The sequence below is a fragment of the Aedes aegypti genome, chromosome 2 (assembly GCF_002204515.2).
Source record: "Aedes aegypti strain LVP_AGWG chromosome 2, AaegL5.0 Primary Assembly, whole genome shotgun sequence".
In the NCBI taxonomy this organism is placed as follows: Eukaryota; Metazoa; Arthropoda; class Insecta; order Diptera; family Culicidae; genus Aedes; species Aedes aegypti.
In genome coordinates, this window is record NC_035108.1 from 211,170,838 (window position 1) to 211,197,514 (window position 26,677).

At 39.7% G+C, this 26,677-nt stretch overlaps 1 protein-coding gene across 5 annotated transcripts in view; it reads right to left on the reverse strand.

Annotated features, from left to right (window-relative positions):
- The window catches only part of LOC23687899, a 756,337-nt gene that overhangs the window by 195,945 nt on the left and 533,715 nt on the right, over positions 1 to 26,677 (reverse strand). For all 5 annotated transcript variants that reach the window (XM_021843875.1, XM_021843874.1, XM_021843873.1 and 2 more), the window contains one exon: positions 18,787 to 18,958. In XM_021843875.1, the coding sequence (XP_021699567.1) occupies positions 18,787 to 18,958 (172 nt within the window). The remainder of the gene's footprint in view (positions 1 to 18,786; positions 18,959 to 26,677) is intronic.

The following is a 26,677-nucleotide window of genomic DNA, read 5'->3' on the forward strand; positions in this document are numbered from 1 at the left end:
TACCGACGAATTTTACGTACCATTGATTACCAGTTTTCTTTAGAGCCGCAGTTTTGCTCGCCAAACAAGATACTGCACTGTATCTCATACTATTCGGGGTAATGGCTCATTCGGGGTAGTGGCGTTCGGGGTAATGAACCATTCGGGATAATGGCTTTCGGGATTGAGACTCATTCAGGGTAGTGGCGTTCGGAGTCGTGGCGTTCGGGGCAGTGGCGTTCGGGATAATGGGATGGAGCCCTTTCTTTTCCATGCTCACTCTTACTTCGAGCAGATACACTACCCACCATAAGTATGGAATCGCGTATTGCAACACACATACTGAATATTGCAGCACCTTGAAAAGTTTAGCATCACCTAAAATGAATATTATCTCGTGATTTCTGTTTTCAGTTGCGTAATGAATCATTACACAACAATTTTTCAGAAATTGTAATATAATTGTGCATTCCAATATAACTTCTGATACCCTCATGTGGAACACCGCTAGCGCGTAACTTCTCACCATAGTAGCATGTCCGAAAGAACTTGAAACTATTGAGAACCAGAGCTACAGGTCCAAAGCCCTGATAAAGGTGAATAGTTGTGATGGCTATGACCGTGGTCATCATGTAAAGAACAAACGGACAATGCTGTATCGTGTTAGCACCGAGGAGGCAGCCCCTCTAGTACGATGTAGGTAACGCAACCCTGGTTAGGTGGCCTATCGAAGACTCTTCACCAATCAAGAAAGGCAAAAGACCCGGCAACGAATAAAGGATAACGATTGGAAAGTTGGATCTTGGAACGTGAGAACTTTGAATGAACCCGCGCGTGTTGAGCTCCTGGCTCGTGAACTGCGGAATATCGGCGTGAACGTGGCAGCAATCCAGGAAATACGCTGGCCGACAACCGGAGAACGTGAATCCCGAACGGTGGACCCCATCGCCAACACTTCATTCAAGTACCACATCTACTACAGCGGTGGCGACAGAGCAGAACTTGGAGTTGGCTTCAAAGTGATTGGAAAGCAGATGAAGCGAATTATTCGGTGGAAACCGATAAGCGGCCGAATCTGTGTGTTGAGAATGAAGGGCAAATTCTACAGTCTGATCATATATTTATTTATTTATTTATATTTATTTATATTTCAGCATATATGCGCCAAAGAACGATAAGCCCGATGACATGAAGGATGAGTTCTATGAGAGCCTGGATAAGGCCTACGGAGAGTGCCCAAAATAAGACGTCAAGATAGTCATCGGCGACGCAAAAGCGCAGATTGGGAAAAAAGATTTCTGCCGACCAATGATCAATAATAATGGTTGTATGACATTTGCCAGAAAACCATTTGCCAGAAAGTCGTTTGCCAGAATCAATTTGCCAGAATGGACCATTTGCCAGAAAACCATTTGCCAGAATGGACCATTCCCCAGAAAGCCATTCCCCAGAAAGACCATTCCCCAGAAAATAATATTTCTTCATTACTAAGCTTCACATAGCAATACTTAGGCGTGTAAGTAAGTGTTTCGTAAGATTTTCACCTTTTTATGTGATAAAATGTTTAGCAAATTATAGTAGGGGAAGGGGTGGTAAGGATATCATCCTGTTTTTGATAGAAGAACGAGGAAATTGTAAAGTTCTATCGCACAACATCAAAAATAGGGATGTTTTCTATAGCAGTATCACAAATTCAGACTGAAATAGTTAAATTTTCACATATTTTTATCGCTAGCAAAAAACGATGCAAATGTTCATTTTACCTGCACTATGCGGGTAAAATGAACAGCTGTTGGTGGAAAAATGAACATCATGCAAAAAACGTGGGCAAAACTAATATTTTTGAGAATTTTCATTGCATTCCCGAAAATATATCCATCAATGATTGTAACCCATTCAAAAAAAAATCCAAAGCTCTCAGATTTGACTTCATATCATAACGATATTGACCTCACTAAAAAACTCAAGACTCCCGAGCTAAAAGTTACGTCAGTTCTCATTTTCAAACGTGGTTTTCTATAATCTTAGGTTGCGTTGACATTTTCACTTCAATTGACCTCCTTATCAACTCGAACAGTCCGATTCATACTCTAATTCGTCCGTACGTGATAAAAAATCAATCAAATTTGCTTTTTTCTCGGTAAATTTGCCACGGGAAAATATCATAGGCTTTCGAGCTTTTCATAATTTTCGCAAAATTACTATTTTTCAATGCTGTAATGATCATCTTTCAGACTATTCTATAACATTCATTAAAGACAATTCTATTTTCAATATTCTATTGAAGATTTTCCCTTCTGTGAGTATTTAGCTGTTCTTTAGAACTAATTTACACAAGAACTTATATGCTTCATAGGAGATTCACCCTTCTTTATATCATTGGCTGTTCTTCTTAATTGTTCTAAAAACTTGTTGAAAATTATATCAACAATATTCTGTCATCACAGTTTTCAATAAATACCGTGATTGAAAATATTAAATAAAACACAGGAGCAATTCTCGCTGAAACCAGGCCGCCATCGGCACCCATCGTTAGAATTCCAATTTTTTGTCTCTGATCGCTAGCTTTCGATAAAACTTAAGGGTGGTCCTTTTTGTTTTCTCAAATTGGTGGACCCCTCGTACGCCAGCTAGCTAAACAGTTTGCAAAAAAGCCAATTTTTTTATAAATCTTGGGTATTTCTTCACGTGATATGTCTCATATTTTCCTTGGAACACATACCAAACTTAATGGCATCGTATAGAGAAAGGATATAGCTTTCATTTGAAGTTAAAAAAAATCCGGCGGCCATTTTGAATTTGGCCGCCATCTTGAATTTTGTTAGAAAAATCGTTTTTTCACCATTAGCGCACCGCTCGTTTTGAATTCTGAGATCACCATCAGAAAGCTGAGAAAAAATTGCGTAAGATAGGCTACAGAAACTAGGTGTGCAATGGTATTTACCCTATGAAATGAACGATTTTCTAAAACATGTTCCACGATTTTGACGTATATGGCGAGTGCAATCAATGCAAACATCATTTTTGGTACAACAAAGATACAAGTTTTCAATAGTTGGTGTATTTTTCGAGTCAGATGAAGAATAGGAGTATTATTTTGAGTGAAAAAATCTGGCGGCCATCTTGGATTTTGACGCCATCTTGGTTTTAAGTAGTAGAATGAGTTTTCACCTTGATAACACTCAACATGTTGAATTTTAATGCCACCGTTACACTTACTATTCTTCTTGTTCTTCTTTTTCCTGACGTTACGTCCCTACTGGAATAGAGCCAGCCCCTAAGCTTTAAAAATAAATTAACAAGTAGAATTTTTTAACGCTTATTTGCCACCTGAATGATTGTTCTGCAAATCTGCGAGTTGAAAAATAGCATTAATTCTTTCATTTATTTGGTCTAAAACCATTGATAGAAATGAACAAGCTGTTGAACAGCTAAAATAAGATAAGAAATAAAGAATCTGTTTGTTTTTTTAACGGAGATCTTAAATTAATTAAACATGAAGAGCGTTGAGATGGTAAAAAATCATTCTACTGCTAAAAACTAAGATGGCGTCGAAATCCAAGATGGCCACCAGATTTTCCAAACTCAAAATGATTCACCTGAGTTTCGGCATTACGTCCACATTAGAACAAAGCCTGCTTCTCACCTTTCAATTTCGCTATTTTTCACATGCATGTTGGGTGTTAGTAAAAACAATACTTTATGATTCAGAAAATCAAGGATTTTTTTTGCTTAAAAATTTAAGATTTCCATTCTAAATTAATGCACTTTTGGAAATGTTTTACGTTAAAACTACAGATATTACCACAAAACTTACTAATGTCCCAACGCACAATTTATAAACTTCATTCGATGACAAAAAAAGCATATGGTAAAAAAAAAATTGTTTATTTCAATCAATGTTTTTGGACGGTTTTTATTCATTAATTTTATTTATTCATAATAACTGAATTCAAAGATATGTCGAAGAAATATTCTGTTATTAAAAATCGTATTATAAAAGAAAATTCCTATTTAATAACCTGTATTTATAACTAATAAAGCTGAGTATCAGGCTCGGTTCCACTAGGGACGTAACGTCAGGAAAATGAAGAATAATAAGAAGAAGAGTATACGTAACCTTGTTTTTATTGGTAACCTCCAAATTCGACATGCTGAGTGCTATCAAGGTGAAAAATTCATTCTACTAGTCAAAATCAAGATGGCGTCAAAATCCAAGATGGCCGCCAGATTTTATCACTCTAAATAATACTCCTATTCTTCTTCTGACTCGAAAAATACACCAACTATTGAAAACTTGTATCTTTGTTGTACAAAAAATGATGTTTGCATTAATTGCACTCGCCATATACGTCAAAATCGTGGAACATGTTTTAGAAAATCGTTCATTTCATAGGGTAAATACCATTGCACACCTAGTTTCTGTAGCCTATCTTACGCAATTTTTCCTCAGCTTTCTGATGGTGATCTCAGAATTCAAAACGAGCGGTGCGCTAATGGTAAAAAAACGATTTTTCTAACAAAATTCAAGATGGCGGCCAAATTCAAAATGGCCGCCAGATTTTTTTAACTTCAAATGAAAGCTATATCCTTTCTCTATACGATGCCATTAAGTTTGGTATGTGTTCCAAGGGAAATATGAGACATATCACGTGAAGAAATACCCAAGATTTATCAAAAAATGGGCTTTTTTGCAAACTGTTTAGCTAGCTGGCGTACGAGGGGTCCACCAATTTGAGAAAACAAAAAGGACCACCCTTAAGTTTTATCGAAAGCTAGCGATCAGTGACATAAAATTGGAATTCTAACGATGGGTGCCGATGGCGGCCTGGTTTCAGCGAGAATTGCTCACAGGTGGGAATAAAAATCTGCATTGTGGATTGAAACAAAATAATGAAATGCAAAAATCGTAAAATTGAATCAATTCCTGTCTCCAAATAAAGAAGCCATGTTTAATTTTTTAACCATGACATACATATGATTTGTAATCTTCAAGCGAGTGATTCCGAAAACAAAAATCTCAATTACCTACCAATTACCTACCCACAAAAAAAAAAAAAACAAAATCTCAATTGACTGAATATAACAAAAAATGCCGACGTGGCAGTCCTCCAAAGGATTTCTGAATATATACGGTACCAGATAGTTGAAACTTACAATCAGGGCAAATACTGAAAATTGAAGAATTTTTGAGCAGTCTGTCGCAAATGATATAAATCTATCTTATAACTAAAACATACGTGGTTTAAAATTATTTTCGAGATAACAAAAGTTTAACGTTATTATTTTTTTTTTTTTTGAATAATTCATTCAGATATATGGCTGAAAGGACGTTTAGCTGAATTTTGTCTTCTTTATTTGAGTTATACAAATAATAATTGGTGCCAGGCTGATGATATTTCAAATAAAATTCTTCCTTATTTCAATGAAAAACGGTTCTTTTGATTGTTTTGCGATATTTCTCAAAGATATACTCTTCAGTCAAATATCCATTCAACTAAAAGTATGTTTGCCTAACATGTTAGCTTTTTTTCTCAGGTCAGTTATGCAGCAAAAAATGGAAATCTGGTGACAGTTCCCCCATATATCTTTCACGTTATGAAAATTGCATAAAATTGTAGGCGAAAGATTGTAACAAAATTTTATTTAGTTACAACATAGTTCGACGAATCACGTTGTTTTATACTTGTTTTTATATTACAAGATTGAAATATGATTTGACGCAACATCCACGACGCGAATGTTATGTTGCTGTATTAGGGATGCTAAAGTCCAATTCAGTTTTTGCAGTAGCTATGCAGTGTTAGTAGTCCACTCTTCTGGATTAAATTATCTGAAAATTGGTTATACACTGTTTCGTGCTATAAGTACAAATAAGGAGCTGGATCCTATTCGCGATACTTTTGATTCACTATGTAGTGTTTTTTAAAGTTACTGGGCTCATATTTGGCCACAATATGCGTCGCATTCAAGTGCTTCTTATCGCAAAGTTTTACATAATTCGACCGAGAAACACTTTCTTAACCAAAGTAAATCATGGAAGTGCCCAAGTAGCTCTGCACCCCAATGTAAGTACATATAATCAAAATACTCAAATAACAATTTTTAATACTTCGGTGGCCTTAAGTTTTCCATAAATTTTTCGATTAATAGATTTCATATCAAAGTTGAAAATTTATTGCAAAAAATGATTCTGGGGAATGGTTTTCTGGCAAATGGTCCATTCTGGGGAATGGCTTTCTGGCGAATGGTACATTCTGGGGAATGGTTTTCTGGCAAAAATCATTCTGGCAAATTGATTCTGGCAAACGGTTTTCTGGTAAATGTCATACAATCATAATAATGGCCTGCGGCTAGTAACCTTCGCTGCTGCTAGAGGGATAGCAATCAGCAGTACCTACTTCGCACGGAAGAATATCCGCAAACACACCTGGCGACACCTGAGTGGCGATGTCTACTCCCAAATGGACTACGTGCTGGTTGATGGGCGACATTTCTCAGATGTCATGGATGTCAGGACCTTCCGAGGACTTTTAATATCGACTCGGATCATTATCTCGTTGTAGCTAAAATTCGGGCGCGGTTATCCAGCGTCACGTTTTCCGCAACAAACAGAACGCTGCGCTTCAATATACAACGCTTGTCGACTGATGGGGTAGCTGCACAGTACCGTCAGCAACTGGACAAGCAGTTGGAAACAATCAACGTTGCTGGAGACGTCGACAGCCTGTGGAACCCTATCCTCGAAGCTGTGACAACAACGGCGCGGGAAGTGATTGGCACTGGTCAACGACGAAACGACTGGTTCCATGAAGAGTGCCAGAGAGTGACAGACATGAAGAATGTCGCCAGAAGCCGTATGCTTGTGGCCGGTACCCGACAGAACAGAGAGCGGTACAGGGCAGCGAGAGCCGAAGAAAAGCGAATCCAGCGCAGAAAGAAAAGGCAGCACGAAGAAATTATGGTAGCTGAAGCTCAAGAAAGCATGAACCGGAATGATATGCGGAGATTTTATGCAATAATTCCGTACCAGTGCCCGCCATGTGCAATTATCGAGAAGGGAATGAAACGGCGGTGGCTGCCAAGTGGAAGGAGCCTTTTCAGTAATTGTTGAACGGTGAAAATGGAAATGTAGCAAGGAACAGGATGAACATTGATGATGACGATCAAGCTGTGGACCCACCGACCATAGGAGAGGTTAAAAAGGCTATCAGCGAGCTGAAGAACTGTAAGGCTGCTGGGAAGGACGAGATCCCGGTCAAGCTTCTCAAGCACGGAAGTGAGCAGTCCAGTCGATCCACCCAGTACTTCTGAAGTTATGGGAGGACGAAGAATTGCCCACCGGCTGGTTGAATGGCCTCATCCGCCCTATCAACAAGAAAGGGCACAGACTGGAGTGTGCCAATCACAGAGGTATTACCCTGCTGAATACGGCGTACAAAATTCTATCGTGCATCCTGTTTAACAGACTGAGACCGCTCGCGAAGTCCTTCGTCGGCGAATACCAAGCTGGTTTTCGCGAGGGCCGTTCGACAACGGACCAGATGATTACCTTGCGAATGATCCTAGATAAATTCTGGGAGTATAACTTGCAGACTCATCATCTGTTTATTGATTTCAAGGCGGCGTACGAATCAGTGAAAAGAAATGAGCTGTGGCAGATAATGTCTGAACATGGTTTTCCGGCGAAACTGATACGTGCTACGCTGGATGGTTCGAAATCAAGTGTTCGGATTGCAGACGAGGTGTCAACCTCGTTCGTGACGTTAGACGTATTGAAGCAGGGAGACGCACTTTCGAATTTACTGTTCAACATTGCACTCGAGGGAGCTATTAGGAGATCTGGCGTGCAGAGAAATGGCACTATTATCACAAGGTCACACATGCTCTTTCGTTTTGCGGACGATCTTTGGAAACGATCGCAGGTCTGTGGAAGAGGCCTTCGTGCCTCTGAAGAGGGAGACAGCGAGGATAGGCCTGTCCATTAATTCTACCAAAACGAAGTACATACATGGTTGCAGGTAGAGATAGAGTCAGGCTTGGTGGTGTAGGTGCTGAGGTAGTGTTTGATGGGGATGTGTTTGAAGTTGTTGAAGAATTTGTTTATCTTGAAACACTTGTGACATGTGACAACGACGTTTCCCGCGAAGTGAAAAGACGTGTTGCGGCTACGAATAGGGCCTTTTACGTTCTACGTAACCAGCTTAGGTCCCTCCGGTGGCTCTCTACGGGCACGAAGCGTGGACATTGAAAGAGTCAGACCGGAAAGCTCTCGGTGTTTTTGAGCGTAATGTTCTTCGGACAATACTCAGTGGGAAACTCGAAAATGGTGTGTGGCGCAGACGCATGAATCAAGAGTTGTACCAAATGTACAAAGATGCGAATATTATCAAGCGTGTAAAATACGGCAGACTTCAGTGGGCTGGTTACTTAGTGCGAATGTTGGAAGAAAGAATCGCGAAAATAATATTCAGCAGGGAACCAGGTAGAGGTCAGCGACTTCGGGGAAGACCACGAATACGCTGGCTGTACGCAGTGGAAGAGGACCTGGCGAACCTAAACGTTCGGGGCAACTGGAGATGTTCCGCCCAAGACCGATGGAGCTCTATAATACGCCCGGCAATGGCATGGCGCTACGCTGTAGCCATCAAGGTATCAAGGTAGGTACCGTCATGTGGTCTTCTACGAAATTGAAAAAATGTTGTACGTGACTTGTAGCAGAGCTCGATTTTTACAGCAATTATGGTAATTATCCTAATCGGATAAATTTACGACTAGCGCTGAAAATATCATCATGCTGCAACTTGTTCCGTTGGTGATGCGATCCATGTTATATTCATGCCTAATCGGATTCGCGATATTATTCGCTAAACGCACCACGGGTGACGAGGGGCTTCAGACTGGAGCGCTGTGAAGCTGCTCGCTGACTATCGGGCTAGTAGTAGGTGCAGTGACGGCATATAAAATAGCAGCTGTTTCGTTGGAGAAGATTGAGCACTGACCAGGGAGACTGAGGCTGGTTGGTTTCATCCGTCATATCTATTCCAACACCTCGTACGGAAAGGGATGCATCAGTGTTTCAACGCTTTAGTGCTGAGTAGTCTTTCCGTAGAATCTCGGCGATTTTAGCAATCAAATGGATGAGTCTCCTGCTTTAAAGCTATTTCTTTTATCCGGTATCAAACTTAAGATTTGAAGTGCACTATTCTGGCTCACCACACCAGGGTGTTTTGGCAGTTGTTGGGAGATGCAAGCCGGTGGTGTTCTCTAGCAGGTGGTCTGCTTCATCCATGAGGCGAGTTCTGCGGTTTCCTCTGCAATGGTTGCTGCTTTCGTGCAGAGCGTGACGATTACGAGGAAGCGAAATGGTAGGAGTCCACACATGCAGCGTCTGCCGGAGTGGAAGGAAGGAGTCTCGAGATAATTCGAATATATCGGTTGTAGATCGGGGATAGCGCGTCGATGAGGTTTTTCATAGCCAGATATGTGATTTCCGATCCGTAGAGCAGGCGACTATCGATGATGGCAGCGGCTACACGTAATCGGATATTCCGGTTGTTGCTGTGATAAGTTCTCGATAGGGATACTTAATAAATTTAGGCGACTTCGGCAGTTGGCTCTGATTCCTTCATAGTGGGGCTTGAAGGTCAGGCCTCGGTCGATGGTAACACCGAGGATTCTTGCTGTTTTACGGACGGGGATGGCTTGGTTGTTGATGTTGATCGGAGGCCTACTAACCCTGTGCCTGGATGAGCACACATGGCATCGAACACTTTTGGAAGCTGACATAGTGAAGCCGACGGAGGAAGCCAACTTGGCTACTCCACTGCTGATTTATCGGTTCAAGTAGGATAAGCTCACCATGACCTTCAAGATTTTTCATCAATGGATAACCAACATCGTCTGAGTCTGCGGATTTCCCACTACTGCGACTCAAAGCATACAAAGCTGCACATTACCGTCGGATACAGTGAAACTGTTTATGTCATCGCACCGGTTTGGCAGATGAAGACTGGGTCATAGGTCCCAAAGGCTGCGAGTTTGGCGAAATATTTTCTCAGGCCGTCGGCTATGATTTCTGGATCCGCAGTACTATTCCTATCAATGTCAAGGGTTGGTGTAGTGACGTTTTTTTCCTCGAGGGTGTTGACCTGGGCGCATAGGTAAGCGGTTGATTGGGTTGCGTAGATACTATCCAAGAAGTCCTCCCAACAAGCTCATTTGGCATCTAGGATGGCTTGCCGACAAGTGTTACGTGCGATGTAATACCGATCAACAATTACATCTCGGTGATTTCCATGAACACCCATTTCCAAACAAATCTAATTGATTATCACAGTCCAATTAAAACTTATGTTTGTTACATATTTTTTGCAATAGTTTGTTGTACTAGAACTAGTACAACCAAAACCACACCGACAAAAAGCAGTTCTCTAAACTTATTACAAGGTTGAAATTACTATAGCCACGGCAAAAACAGCAGGTCCTTTTTCAAGCAAGCAAATAATTAGCAGCTGCTTTTAAAGTAAATTGATCACATCGACCTGTAGTAGTGCCCAAGGTGCCATTAGTTGGAGAGATGGAAGACATTCAACGAAAACCTTATTCTCGACTATCCCAAGTGAGGCACTTCATCCAGCGCTATCGAATGACTAGTACGATGAAAACTCATACACAATTACCACAATTTATGATCCTCTCAGACAAAATTAGATGTAAGCGGATTAGGAGAAAACGAAGTTAATTATACCTCAGGGGGAAAACTGAGCCGTCCTCTCTGGTTGTGTCGTCGAGCTTTGTATGCGTGGAAGAGCTCTCCCTGGTAAAGCTCCAACATACAAACCAGCGCAAAACAAAATGAGCCAAAAGCTTCTTTTCACAGACGATGACACACTCCTGACCTGAGCGGGGAAAAATCACCATAGATTCAGCAAAGAAAGTCTTTTCTTTTTACAAGCTCTATGTCATCTGGCCTTTCTTTTCACCATACTGTGGACAGTAATCCTTCCTGTGGTGCGCATTAGAAGAACCATGATTCTATTCAAGTTTGTCAAAGTAAATCCAACATTAGGAGAATTTAATAAGAATTTGTTTACTGATTTGCTTTTGATTGTGTGATACGATTTTAAAAAGTGTAGTGACATGGAATAGCGTCGATAATTATATTAAACATAAGAAATTTAAGTTCAACAGGAAGAAATGTAGCTATAAAGTAACAAGAAGAAGTGTAGCTATAAAGTCATGATTGGGGTCACTTCGTTCAAAACCCAAACTAATTGAAAATTGAGGATTTTCTATTTATTTCTAGTATAAAGAATTCTCGTATAAACAAAACATGTAACATTTCTTGGCTGTGTGGCTCTCATTGGAAGTGCTCACATGAGATAAAGAGGGAAATAATGAAAAGACAAAATAGTCTCAATATACCATGAAAACCCCACGTCTTGAAACAACACTGTTCGAATGGATTTGTGCTTCCTGACTCTGGCCCTGAAGACCACAGCTAACACAACATATCGCAACAACAGCACCAAACACAAACATGTTCCGAGCGAGCAAAAGTGAAGACTTCCCTGCCTAATGGATGTTTTATTTATAGCCGAAGGCACTTGAACCGTTTTTGTTGAAAGGAGCAAAATTAGTACTAACAAGAGCAATATTTTTCGCCTTATAGGCACTTTGATTTTCGTTTGTTGAGCTAACCAGTTGCTTGTTGGCTTGTCATGATACCTTCGTTTATCCACAATTTATTCTACGAACATTAACATCGTTTTGTGGTTGGGAACGGTAAATGGACCGATGATGACTTTGTGCCACTTCAAATCAATCTGGATGGAAGGATTTGATATTGTCTCGCGTTTGGTCAAGCAACAGAGAGAATACGTTAAGTTTTCTGGATTGTTACAGAAATTTTATTGTTGTTTTTTTTTTGTGAATAAGGATGTGTAAGCAGGAAAAATACAACACAGTCTGAAAATCATAAATCATTCTCAAACTTCCCAGCTAACATTTTACCAAAAACAATTAAAAAAATGTTCGACTCGTTTTGAATAAATGCTCTTTTGATTGATTTTGATTCAAAGGAAATCTGAGATATTTAACTAGGTTTTTTTTGGTCGTGATTATCAGAAGAAATATACCATCAAAGTTTGGTTCAAAGCTGGTTGTTAAGTGATGTGGTTATGTGTAGTCTCTGAAATAAAAAATATTACTTGGGAGCTACAACTTTTCCAAGCTGCAAAGATGAACATTTAAAATTGAGCTCTGTAAGTGCTACGATTTTCAAATTCCAATCAACAAAATAATAACGGATGTTCTAAACATTGCATTATTTTCCTTCATTTTGTACCTCTGCTTTCTACGTCGTGAATTTTACTTTATTCCATACACTGCTACCCATAACCGAAAACCCAAGTCCGAAAGTTCTTGACGTATACTTGCGCTTCGATATACAGCATGTAGCCTAGAGCTGCATGGTAAATAATATTGTGCTACAAACACAAATTTGGTTACATGATGAAATTCGCTCCGTAATGCCTCATAATGGTTAATGAGGCACTGTGGATGTTCTACACTTCCCGAGGAGGAAAGAATAGCTCGAAATAACTTATGCATTCCATATTTTGGTATCATACCATAATTAGGTATTGTTCAATTGTCAATACTTCATTTTGGTATTATAATGGTATAGGAAAAAATGTTTAAAACAATTAAAAATACTTAATTTTGATATTCGATAGCTATTGAGGACTGCTGGAGGTATTGAATTACTATTGAAACTTTTATATGAAAATTCATCATGTATTATTTAGCTATTACAATGCCTGATCGAATTATTAGCTTAGTATTTGTAGAATATGCAGAAGATATTATTTGAGGTATTTTACCTCTTATGCAGGGCTCATTCATTCTTCATTCAGGTTGTAGGTATTGTAAATTATCTTATATGGAATACTTTGGTTTCGTATTCAGTAGTTATTTCCTTCTGCTCGGGTACTTTCTACATAGACAATTGCTTTTTATATCACACCCTGCTACCCATAACCGAAAACTCAAATCCGGAAGTATTCTTCAAAATGAATTGCCTGTAAAATAATTAGAATCGTGGGTACATCGGTTCACCAAACTATCCAGAATATTGTGCTACAAATACTAATTTGGTTATATTATAAAATTGGCTCCGTAATGCCTTATAACTCTTGAGCCTTTAACAAAATCAGTTAATTTTGAAAGATTTTTGCGGTATGTAACTGCAATGTGTCATTGGAAACATGTGAACATGCTTAACGGTGTAAGAATGCCCAATTAATCTATTTAAAATTAGTGTTTTTATGACTACACCTCCAAAAAAGCGTAACTTCAAATTTAGTTGATCCTTACTTGATGCCTTGATGGCTACAGTGTAGCGTCACGCCATTGCAGAGCGTATTGTAGAGCTCCATCTTCGTCGGTCTTGGGCAAAACTTCTCCAGTTGCCCCTAACGTTTAGGTTCATCAGGTCCTCTTCCACTGCGTACAGCCAGCGTATTCGTTGTCTCCCCCGAAGCCACCAACCTCTACCTGGTTCCCGGCTGAATATTATTTTCGCAATTCTTTTTTTTTCCAACATTTGCACTAAGTGACCAACCCACTGAAATCTTCCGTATTTTACACGCCTAATAATATTCGCATCTTGTGATTCATGCGTTTGCGCCACACACCATTTTCGAGTTTCCCACCGAGTATTGTCCGCAGCACTTTACGCTTGAAAACACCGAGAGCTTTCCGGTCTGTCTCTTTCAACGTCCACGCTCCGTGCCCGTAGAGAGCCACCAGAGGAATCAATGTTTTATACAGAGCGAATTTTGTTTCCGTTTGCAAGCTGCGGGACCTAAGCTGGTTACATAGTCCGTAAAAGGCCCTATTCGCAGCCGCAACACGTCTTTTCACTTCGCGGGAAACGTCGTTGTCACATGTCACAAGTGTTGCAAGGTAAACAAATTCTTCAACAACTTCAAACACATCCCCATCAAACACCACCTCAGCACCTACACCACCATGCCTGACTCTATCTCTACCTGCACCCATGTACATCGTTTTGGTAGAATTAATGGACAGGCCCAGTGAAGCATATAATACATTTTAAATGCTATTGTCGCATTGCTGTTACATTCACATGCAAGAGGTTTCAAAACATTCATTTGTGACATTCAGGTTGCTACTGATACATTCTTACTGCAGCCATGAATGTATTACCTGGCATGGATAAGAGTAGCGTGCAATTCTTTCCAGCCTCCCATGAAAGTTATGCTGTTGTGGATGACGGGAATGCGAAATGAATGTAAAAAACAATCACGACGCAGCTGCAATCGTAGCGACAACTCATCATTCGTTTGCTTCTGATCCAAATCGCCACTTCATCACAGCTGCGTTTTCACTGCTGCACAATGGACCGATGCACGAGTACACTATTTGACGTTTGAGCGGTCCCGTGTTTTTTAGGTGACCATGGCAACGAGTGAATTCGGCACCGCTCAAACGTCAAATTAGTGAACTCGTGCATTGGTCCATGGACCTTTGCATGAGTTCACTAATTTGACATTTGAGCGGTGCCGTATTCACTAGCTACCATGGTAACGTAGATAACATGGCACCGCTCAAACGTCAACAACTGAACTCGTGCATTGGTCCAATGGAGGAGAGGGCGTTCATTTGAAGCAACAAAAAAGTGGCACAAACGGAGCACCAGGGTTTTTTTAGGTTTGCTTCTATCCTCTTTATTCGTAGGTTTCTGCTTCGAGCCGTTCTTGCACAAGGTGCTGTCCATAAACAACGTGATCATCCATGGGGGGAGAAGGGCGGGGATAGTTTGTTTGACCAAAGATCACGATTGGCACATTTTTTTTGTATAGACGAAAAACCGACCGACGAAGGAAGAGGAGTCCAAAAATAGAAAAAATAACCCGTGAGTTATGGACAGCCCTCAATCTGGTGCGGCTGGTTGGTACAAGAATGAAAAGAAAAACATATTTCAATCGGTGCACATTGTGAGTGGCACATTATGATAATACAGATTAACGTCTACTACAGTAATTCATTACAACCATGATACATTTATTGCTGACCAAAAAAATTGTCACAGTCGCGCATGACTTTTATTTTCAGTATCACATGAATGTTTTTGTTGCATGAAAGTCATGGTAGTCTTTGTGTGATTGTCACGCTCACTACAGTTTTTGACGGTACATTTTGGTTCACTGGACAGGCCTATCCTCGCTGTCTCCCTCTTCAGAGGCACGAAGGCCTCTTCCACTGACCTGCGATCGATTCCAATTAGGTCTATATCGTCCGCAAAGCCAAGGAGCATGTGTAACCTTGTGATAATAGTGCCATTTCTCTGCACGCCTGATCTCCTAATAGCACCCTCGAGTGCAATGTTGAACAGTCAATTCGAAAGTGCGTCTCCCTGCTTCAACCCGTCTAACGACACTAACGAGGTTGACACCTCGACTGCGATGCAAATACTTGATTTCGAACCATCCTGCGTAGCACGTATCAGCCAAATTAGTTTCGCCAGGAAACCATGTTCAGACATTATCTGTCAAAGCTCATATTTTTTTCACTGAGCCATACGCTACCGTAGTGCGGGGTGACATTGGGCCATAAGGGTAACTTTGGGCCAAGATTTTTACAGCAAACTAAAACCAGAATAATTCTTCAAGAATACGTTATGATTAGCCACTGGATGGTCATGCATTAGTTTTTTGACTCCCGTACTAGTCATGAGATGCATCGAAAAGGGCGGTCAAAGTCACCCCCTAGGCCTAATGTCACCCCACACGGCGGTACCTTGAAATCAATAAACAGATGGTGAGTCTGCAAGTTATACTCCCAGAATTTATCTAGGATCATTCGCAAGGTAATCATCTGGTCCATTGTGGAACGGCCCTCGCAAGAACCAGCTTGGTATTCTCCGACGAAGGACTCCTCGAGCGGTCTCAGTCTGTTAAACAGGATGCGCGACAGAATTTTGTACGTCGAATTCAGCAGGGTAATTCCTCTGTAATTGGCACACTCCAGTCTGTGCCCTTTCTTGTAGATAGGGCGGATGAGGCCATCCAATCAGCCGGTGGGCAATTCTTCGTCCTCCTATACCTTCAGAATTACTCGGTGGATCGACTGGTAAAGCTGCTTAGTTCCGTGCTTGAGAAGCTCGACCGGGATCTCGTCCTTCCCATCAGTCTTACAGTTCGTCAGCTCGCTGATAGCCTTTTTAACCTCTCCTATGGTCGGTGGGTCCACATCTTGATCTTCATCATCAATGCTCATCCTGTTCCTCGCTACATTTCCATTTTCACCGTTCAACAATTGCTGAAAGGGCTTACTAAACAAAACTGCCTTGAATTTCTTTCAAGTTTCTGATCAACTTTGCCGAAGACACGAACTTTCTAGGTAGTCAGGATCATGAGCGAGAGTCTACTGAAATATGACCAAATAATATGCACACTACCCGAGCAAAGTCCAACATCAAAATGAAAGCAAGTTGAAAACATATATTGTTTTCAGCATCAAGTTGATATCATAATTTGATATCAATTTATCAACGAAATATTCGATATCATATTTTGTTTTCTTTCTGCTATCATTTTAAATTTTTACTTATATTTTCTTTTTATTTAATTATAAATTTATTCGTGCTACATGTTTAAATACTACGAGTACATAAAAATAAAGCATTTATCTAGTCGCAGCCATGTTTCAATATCAATCGAAAATATGTATATCTCAGCGAGTTCTCAATTTGCTTTCAATGACAGCAGAAACTGTTTTCAATTTGCTTTCACTGACAGCAAAAAGAGTTTTCAATTTGATTTCATGGGAACATTTTTCTGCTCTCAGTTTTGATATTTTAACCGTTAAAACGACCAAAATGACAACAAATTGAGTTATCAAAATCCACGACAGCACAACATCAAAATTAGTTTTCAATATGATCTCAAGCTTTGCTCGGGTAGCGCCACGTAGCGACAAAATTGCGCATCCAAAACTCTTTCTAATGAACGCCGTAGGGCTGCTGAACAAATTTGCTGAAGACAGCAACTTTGCATGAAGTAAGGATTTCGACATACTGCATCAAAAATATTAGAATTTTTAAATGATGCTAAACTTTTCGGGGTGCTGCAATATTCAAAAGGGGTGTTGCAATACTTTCATACTTATGGTGGGTAGTGTAGGTGATGCTCACATGGTGAGGGTGATGGAACGCTTTCAAAAGGAGTGTTGAAAAATCGGCACAATAGTCCAGATTTTCATAGAGCTGGCAAAAACTCAATTTCCAACTTTTATTTTTTAATTGAAAAATAAAGTCAAACATTCATCTACTTTATCAGAATCAGAATTTGAGAATCAAAATATTTTTCTACATGTTCGGACGTCAAATAGCTGTACATGTTCAAAAACCTTAATTTTTGCTTCAAAACTAAACTCATTCATTTCGTCTAAAAACCGTGCAAATTTTGGTTACAGCATAATTTTTTCTCATCGAAAACTCATTCCCATAAAGATTCAGCATCCTAAAATGCAAATTTATGTTCAAGTGTCGTTAACTTCTTGTTCTTGTTGTAGGTGCTTAAACAATTAGAGAAGAGCTTATTTATACCGTACAAATCGCTCCCCGCCACTCCCAGCGGAGATATCTTGCCCAAGCGTGCTTTTAAGACTAAGGAATCGATTGAAGATGGTTCTTCTTGCCTAAGTTTGCCTAACTGTTTTTTTTTTTGAAAAACAACAATTTTGTTAGAATTTTGCTCTATGAGAACCAAACAATCGTGACTGTGCCCAAAATAGAGGCTTCAAACCTAAATCATGTTCCAAAACACTTTTGAAGGCTTAACATAGTAAAATATTGGAAATGCGAAATTTTTGCCATTAATTTTTAAATCTGGACCACTGTTAACCGTTACGATGTTAGGTAGTGTAAACTAGAAATGTTACGAATTGGACTCAGTTCTTTCTAAATAGATTTCAAGTTAAGGAATTCCAAAATCACTTTTGGCCATTGGATACAAATGCACCCTTCATGTGTGAAGTGTAATAAATGAAAAAACAAAAATCTTCTGGCCATATCAGAAAATGGTTTGGGATTTTACATTTTAACTCTTGAGAGCCTGACGTCAAATTTGATCCAAACTCCGTCAAACTCAAGGGTGATCACAAAATTCTTCTAGGCTTTGGAATCAGTCATCGATTGGAAAATAACGGTAGTTCCGGATTGAGCACTGGGGCATCACAAAACAGATTTTTTTCGAACTCGTACGACTCGTTCCGGAACACTACCCCTGAATTGAATCTGTGACTGCTCAACAGGCAGTTGCCGTCTATTTCCGTTCATTGACAGCTTCATCGCAAATTAACTAAATCTCCAAACAAGCAAGTCCAGATTTGCCACAAAGCTGACATCGGAACTCCGCCCACCCACACCGTCACCCATATATTGTACAGTTTCGACTCAGGACATAAAAAACAAAGGCCTGCCAACTGTCGAGAGCAACGCTGTCGTCGTTGTTTAGCATCCGCTTGGATTCTCAAAGTCATCCATCACGGAACGTTACGTCAAGGGCGTCGAGCACATGGCAACTGGCAAATGGCCTCCAGAGGAATCATCAAGCCCAAACTTGACACCGTGATTGACACGTCACCGACAACTTGTAATTGAAAGGGAAACGGAACCGTGAAGGCGTAAACAGCATCCTCTCTTCCCCGGATGGTCGTGATAAGCAGGATTTGGCAGGAAACAAAAAAACCGTTGCGTTGGGGTCATGTACTCACTTGAAAAAGTAAGTTCCGTTCTCGTAGCCGAAAAAAGGCACCGTGTATGTCAGCATCCAAATATTTCCGCCTCCGCAGTCGTAATATGGTTTGGACCATCGGCCATCCTCGTATTTCACCGACAGGATCTCGTCCGACTGACGAACGGAGTTATTCGTGTAGATGTGGAACGCTGTCGCCCGGTGCCGGAATAATGGAAAAGTCATGAAACGAGAAGAGATAGGAAATATTTATTAGCATTATTACGTTAGTCCAATTTCGTTTCTGGCTGATATGCTTAGAGATGCGGTTAACGTTGATCTATTTTCGTGTCACCACAGGCGGATTTGTTTTCACCGTTTAAGATGTAGACTTTCTAGGAGGGGATTGATCGTTAGATATAAATGTAATGGTTATTTCAGATTATAGGGCATATGATTTAGCATCTTAGGTAACAGTTTGACGATACAATATAAATCATTATGACTCTTCAAAAGTCAATAAGGAAGGAGAGGTTGAGGTGATAAAATGATGAGGTTGCAAAAGTCAGACTAAAGATTGCCTTCACAATTTGCACATACAAATTTCTTGGTATCTTCCTTTATAAGACAGACGTCCTTAGCGTGAGATAAACCTCAGCAAATCATGCATTTAGCATCCATTTGGCAATGCCTTTTTTTGTATCATTACCCCACTCTTGGTACCAACGGCACTGAGAGGGATTCTGAAAATTTCCTTCCAGGTTTCTGGAATTGTTTCCATGTCACACGGACATCGAACATAAGTCTAGCTTTTTCTAGCTTTATTATTTAGATCACTTTTGTTAAACTGAACCAAATAATATTTTCGAGAAAGCCCTCACCGACAAATTGTGTTTCTTCTCTTCAAGATGTTTGAGAAGAAATTCGCAATCTTTGAGAGTATCCGGCATTACGTGACAATCTCCTTGCTTTGATCTCTTTGCTTATGAAGGAAACCTTGATTCCCCTAATTAAGTTCAAAATATCCTTCCTAACGAATAACTCTTTCGTTTGATTGTTATATGTTTTGTCTCCAATTAAAAAAAAGATGTGTATCTCACGATACAAGGCGATAAATAAATGAATAAAAAAAAAATTGAAATTGGCTTATATTCCGAACACTCAATTTTTTTATAACGATTTTTAAAGAAAACCATGAATATTTCTTCACAAGATGATCAATTCTGCTATGATTCAAGTTTTCTTCATTTGAAAGTCAAAAAAATATCAACTCCCACCTCGAAAATTTTCACTTGTTAGGAATTTGAGTCATGTTCGAGCTTTCGAAAAAAAATGGTAGTTTACCACTCTGGCACTGGAGACTATTCTTACACCGTTTTTGAATTACAATTCTTTTCAGGAAAATGGGTAAACGATCTAATACCGACTTCAACTGCGTTTTTCGAAGTATTTCTTGAAAAATGGCGGAACTTCAAACAAACATTTAGTATAGGGGGGATTCCCTAGTACCACCATAAACCCAGTAGACATCATCGAAAACATGAGAAATCATGGTACAATCAAGATGGTGTATTCGAAAAACAAGAAGCTATTACAGAGAGTAATGTTTGCGTAAAACAACACATTTTTAATAAATCTTCGAGCTGTTTTGTAGAATCTCAATAAGTAGATGAAAAACCCGAATTTAGTACTATACCATTAAATTCCACTAGAGTTTGTATCTTTTGACAGATAAGCATATTTTGACCTCAATTGTAAGGCCGTATTCAGTGTCGTGTACTAGACTCGTCTTCGAGTGGTATAGTACTAAATTCGGTTTTTTCATCTACTTAACACATTTTTTAAATATGCATGGCTTTAAAAAAAAACGATGATGTTTGAAAATCGAATCAAAATTAATGTATCGCCTCATATTTGCACTTCATTGATTATTATTTAACTATGAAAAAATAATAAAAGAATGAATTTTGTACCATTTTTGAACTTGTGATCAAAAATATTCAATGATGTACATATTTACAGAATTCGAGGAATTTCTAGGTTGTGAATAACTAATATGAGCAATCTTATTATTCAAAACCTGGATCCAAACTATTTTGTTTATCGTAATGATCATCTTGATGGGGCATATAAGGGAGTTGCAATCATCATTCATAGGCGAATTAAACATCAACTTGTTTCGTCATTTGTAACCAAAGTTTTCGAAACTTTGGGTGTTTCTGTTGAAACACAGCTTGGTAAATATACGTTCGTAGTAGCCTTTTTGCCTTTTCAATGCACTGGGCAGCAAGTTAATTTGTTTTGAAATGACTTGCTGAAATTGTCTCGCAATAAATCAAAAAAAAAAAACGTCTTTGGTGACTTTAATGCCAAACATCGCTCATGGAATAATTTGCAAAGTTATTCCAACGGCAGAATTTTATTTGATGGGTGCTCTTCAGGATATTTCTCAACTCAATACCCCGATAGCCCTACATGTTCTTCCTCTTCTTGAAACCCTACTACGATATGGTCTCAACCGACATATGGAATCGAAATGAAATTTCTCAACATATAAGGAAATGAATAATATTGTAAAAACAAATTGACACACACATCGCACCCACTGTGCAGACGTTTTTGTAAACAGTCGCATAAGTATTGTGCATTCAGATTAACTTTAGACCGAAGTTCATAAGAGAAAAGAAATATCACCGAAAGTTCGCCGAAGTTCGGCGTCGGCATTCTACCGAAGTGCTACGCCGACAAAGGCAATCCTTATGCGTCGGCGAAGCACCAAATTAGAATGCCGACGCCGAACTTCGCCGAAGTTTTGATTGCCGAACTTCTAATTGTCACTCGAATTGTCAATAAATAAAATCAGTTGAAATTGTCATCTCGCCGCGTTTGCACACACAATTTGTTAGTTCGGTTTCGTGGTGTCCGAATAGTTCCCGCGAGTGAGCTTCCCTACGTTGTCCAATTTGTGTAGTGCAGTGGTGGGTGAAGTTCCCCAAAAATTGAACCAGGTTCGAAAGAAACCTCGTCTGCGCTGGAAAACATTCCCACGATCAATTAGAGCAAGTAGAGTTGTTAAGTGCTAAACATAATTTGGTCCTTCGAGCCGGATTTTGGACCGTCGGTGAAGTGAAAAGTGTCCACCGAGGGGCCTAGAAGATGCAATAAATCACGTTATTAGTGTGAGACCGCCAAAGCGACCGGCAAATCTTAGTACAAATGTTGTATTTCGCCGCTGTGAAGAGGCAGTAAAAAGTGCGCGGAAAGTGATTCCCGGTAGCGTCTAGACGCTAAGAACCTCCATTGAAGTGCTAATTGTAACAATAGTGGAACATTTTCTGGCGTATTAGTGGTAGAAAAGTGCATAAGTTAAGTTAGCCAACGCTACCGGTGAGTTAATATGACGGAAGAAGCGAAGACCATTGCTGAGTGACAGCAGAAAAAAAAACAGAATGTAGTGGACTCAGTAGCCTTGTTAGAGAACTACGTGAAGAACTTCGATAAGAAGGAGGCCCGAAAAGAGCAGGTTGAGGCTTGGACTGAGAAACTAGAGCGGTTTTACGTTGACTTCCATCGTATGGCCGTCAAATTGAGGCCTTGCCATTGGAGGAGAACCCTATTGATCTGAATGGTGTGCGTCAGAAGTTTGATAGTAGATATTATGCTTTGAGTGCTTTCTTTCTTAAGCAAAAGACGAAGACCACCACATCATCATCTTAGAAACCTTCCCAATCCGCTATGTCGATTAATATTCGGCTTCCCGAGATTAATCTCCCGACATTCAACGGCCAATTGGAGGAGTGGTGCGTCACTTTTTCCATGTTCTTCGTGATGACGGATTTTTTTCTCGGCAACGATCTGCCGCTACTCCAAAACACTGAATTTAGATGGATTGTATCCAGAGAATATGCGCTGGAGAATCACAAAGATTACCGTAGCTGTTGCATTAACAGTTCAGACACTCTTGGTGAGCCTACCGAAAATGCTCTTTTGTCGAACAAACAGCCAGGGCTTGATGAGTTGGACCACTCGTGGATACCCCAGCACGTTCCGGCAAATGCAACAGTTTTGGATGACTCCGGGGCCTGCAAGACCATCTTTTCCGAGTAGAAACATTCCGTTCGCTGAAACCTACATTGTAGTTACCATGGCATTCAACGCAATTAAACAGTTGCAGGAGCAAATCCACGCGCCTTTCCTTCCACCAAATAGAGCCGCCGGACGTGTTCCCAGCCCCTACTCGGGGAAATGAGTCGCCAGACGAGTTCCTGGCCCATGCTGTGGGGAATCGAGCGGTTCCTGATTCGTCTGTAAAGAGCCTTCCATGTGGGTTCGCCCCATGGACCAGACTTAACCCTCTAATACCCACATTTTTATTTTCGATCTAAATATCATTTTTAGTTATCTTAAATTGTTCTATACACGTTTTGGGCAATTATTTATTTTTATTCGCAAATCTATGAAATTTGGTTTTTGATTTTTATTATTTTTTTTTTGAACATCCCTACCTTTCTTCATTTTTTCTTGAAGCCTCTTCTAGTTACTGATTTTTTGCAATAATAAAAATTCAACTTTTTCGGTACTTTTTTACAATATTAAATTTTTAATATTTTTCTGGGAATATTTTTATTTTCTGTGCAATTAACGAAAAAACAGGTTTGAAAATATTTTAATACCACCAAGCTCTTCTTTTGTGATAGGTTGATCGTAGAAAAATATAAAAGGTACGATTTTTTATATTACACGTTAAATGAACCCCGGGCATTTATAGGTTATATAAGAAAACCATTTTTCAAACAATTTTCAAAAATACAAAAAAGTTTCAAAAATCATAAAAAACTTTTCTTATTTGCGTGTTATGAGTCAAGGTTTAAGCCAAAAATAATATCATTTTAATTTCCGAGCTACGAAAAACTACACAAAATTCTAAAGTGTACCCCGTCTTAGGGCGGGATTGGGTATTAGAGGGTTAACACAAGTTAAGTACCGCTTCTGTAATTCGTATCCAACAATCTGGCCGCTTTTTCAGCAACCATCCACAACCATCCTACGTTCCGGAGCTGGAGAGGCCACTCCGCCAGCCGTACCTTGCTAGATGTCTTTTTTCAGTCAGAAGTTTCTCCGCCGATGATTAATGAAATCCAGAAATTTCATTGGCGTCCGGAATGTTTAAAACCATATGAAATCAAAATGAAATTTCCCAATTTATAAGAAAATGAATATTAATGTAAAAAGCACTTGACACGCACATCGCACTCACTCTGTTGACGCTTTTGTAAATAGTAGCAAAAGTAAGTGATGCATTGGTCGAGATCCAATCTCGTCGGACGACGACCACTCACTAAATTTCCTAACCAATAAGTGATTGGTAGGAAGCGATTTGGTCTAAAAATAACTCTCGCTAGCTTTGATGTAGGGTGCAGAGCTACTTGGGCACTTCCATGATTCACTTTGGCATGGGGGGTTTTTATCAACTGAATTTTCTGAAACTTGGCAAAAAGAAGCACTTCAATACACCACATATTGTAGCCAAATATGAGCTCAGTAGTATTCAAAAAACCCCACTTCCGAAGTGAATCAAAAGTGCCAAAAATAGAATCCGGCTCCCTATTCCTGTACACGGAGATGTATGTGTCATATAGGCCAGGAGAAGTGGATGAACTTGTCATTCATTTTCCTGTCAATTTCCATACAAAATCTACTTTTTCTCTGCTATAAATTCACTCTAGGTGAACCACTTCCCCTGGCCTATTAACATTTCTATTAATATCTCATACCGGAGCACGTGGTTTCTTTTCGCACTTTCAATTTCAATTTGTATATTTGACACGTGTTTCGTCGTGTACAAAAAACGTACTTCAAAACGTTAAAAGCTTATAACATTCCAGAAAGTAGCTTAAAAAACAACAGCTTAACAAATGTTTGCAGTTGGAATATTATCCGGACAAATGAAAAAATGCTAAGGTTGTACCAATTTTGCAACCAGACAAACATCCTGCAGAAGTTTCTAGCTATCGTCCAATCAGTTTTTTACATCTGACTTACCTGAGTCACCTCAGGGATGTCAAAAATCCTTGTTTGCGGATGGCGCAGGCCTCTCTGCCAAAGGACGAAGCCTGTGTGCCATCTGTAGTAGATTGCAACAAAGTTTGGATATTTTTTTCTAAATGCGTGCAAAATTGGAAATTTTCTCCAATGCTTCCAGAATTCAACCACTAATATTCCCACATAAACCAAAAGCTCTTTATTTGAAACCTTCAAGTAGACATGTCACGATGGGAGGGGTTTCAATAAATTCGTCAGATGAAGTTAAGTATCTAGGGCTCATGATAGATAACTTTTAAACATTCAAAAATCACATTGTTGTCTTTAGGCCAAATGTAACAAATACATAAAATGTATGTAGTCACTCATTAACAGCAAATCGAAACTTTGTCTTTAGAACAATCCTCAAACAAATTTTCAGGCCAGCCATGTTGTATGCTGTACCAATATGGGCTTGCTTTTATAGTTCCCAAATTCTGAATTCCTATGGCAAATGAAATGTAATATGCTGTTAACAAAATGTTCAATAAATTGTTGATTTAGTTTTACCAAATTAGGATGATAGTGTTGCCTAACACAAAATACCTAGATTTAAGAAATGAATGTAATGTTTGGAATGATATTATTAAGGATAAAAAAAAAAGAAAATAGAGAAAAGAGTTTAGTTCGCCTCCGAGCGTCGCGGTTTCTTAAGGGGCTCCACAGCTTGTAGGATGAAGCACCCATCTTGCGAATAGGGAGTCGTGGGATCGATCCCTACCGGATCACGTGTTTTTTTTTTCGCAGTTTCAATTTCAATTTGTACATTTCACACGTGTTTCGTCGTGTACATGTATACTTCAACTTTGGGGCCTCCTTTAGCCGTGTGGTTAGATTCCGCGGCTACAAAGCAAAGCCATGCTGAAGGTGTCTGGGTTCGAATCCCGGTTGGTCCAGAATCTTTTCGTAGTGGAAATTTTCTGGCCTTCCCTGGACATAGAGTATCATCGTACCTGCCACACGATGTACGAATGCTAAAATGGCAACTTAGGCAAAGAAAGCTCTTAGTTAATAACAGTGGAAGTGCTCATAAGAACAGCTGAGAAGCAGGCTCTGTCCCAGTGAGGTCGTATTACCAAGAATAAGAATGTAAACTTCAAAAATTCAAAAATCTAATCAGGGATGGTACACAAATTATGTCACGCTAAATTTCAACTTTTTCGCCCCCCCCCCCTTTTTGAAACACTTTTTGTATGAGTCCTCGGAAAATGTTGTAAGGCTTGTCACGCTTGGCTCGACCCCCTCCCCCCCTTGGAGCGTGACGTAATTTGTGCATGACCCCTCACAACTTTTGTATGTTTATTTTTGGGTGACACGAAACTTCAGCACAGGAGTATAAGACGTTGGGTACATATAAACCAATGATGTTCTTGAAACCCTGAAAATACTTAATTTTCGATTATTGGCAGACGACTTAAATTTTCTGAGAACACGACGTGCAAACAAATTAATCGAAAGATGCTGAATCTCAGGTTCAAACTTGACCTAATGGTTTCACGAACAGCCACGAGGCCCTAGATACGATAAAATACAACATGATTGAGCTTGAGCTTGAGCTTGATTGGCCGCCCGTGGATGCTACTCCAGTATCGCCAGCAGAGAATGGCAGAAAACTCGGAGCGGTGAAAAATATGCATGTGCTGCACCCGACTTTTGCGTGCATCTCCAGTTTTTGTTGAGTGACACAAAAGAAGGTGCGAGTATTACCGCAACTGTGTGAGAGACAAAAGATAGCTCCAGCTCTACTCTTTAAAACTCATGGAGTAAAGCACAATGTGCTTCGTTTGGTGCTTTTAATTGAAAACATAATCGAGAACGAATGTGACTGACGGCGGTGTTGAATCATTTTT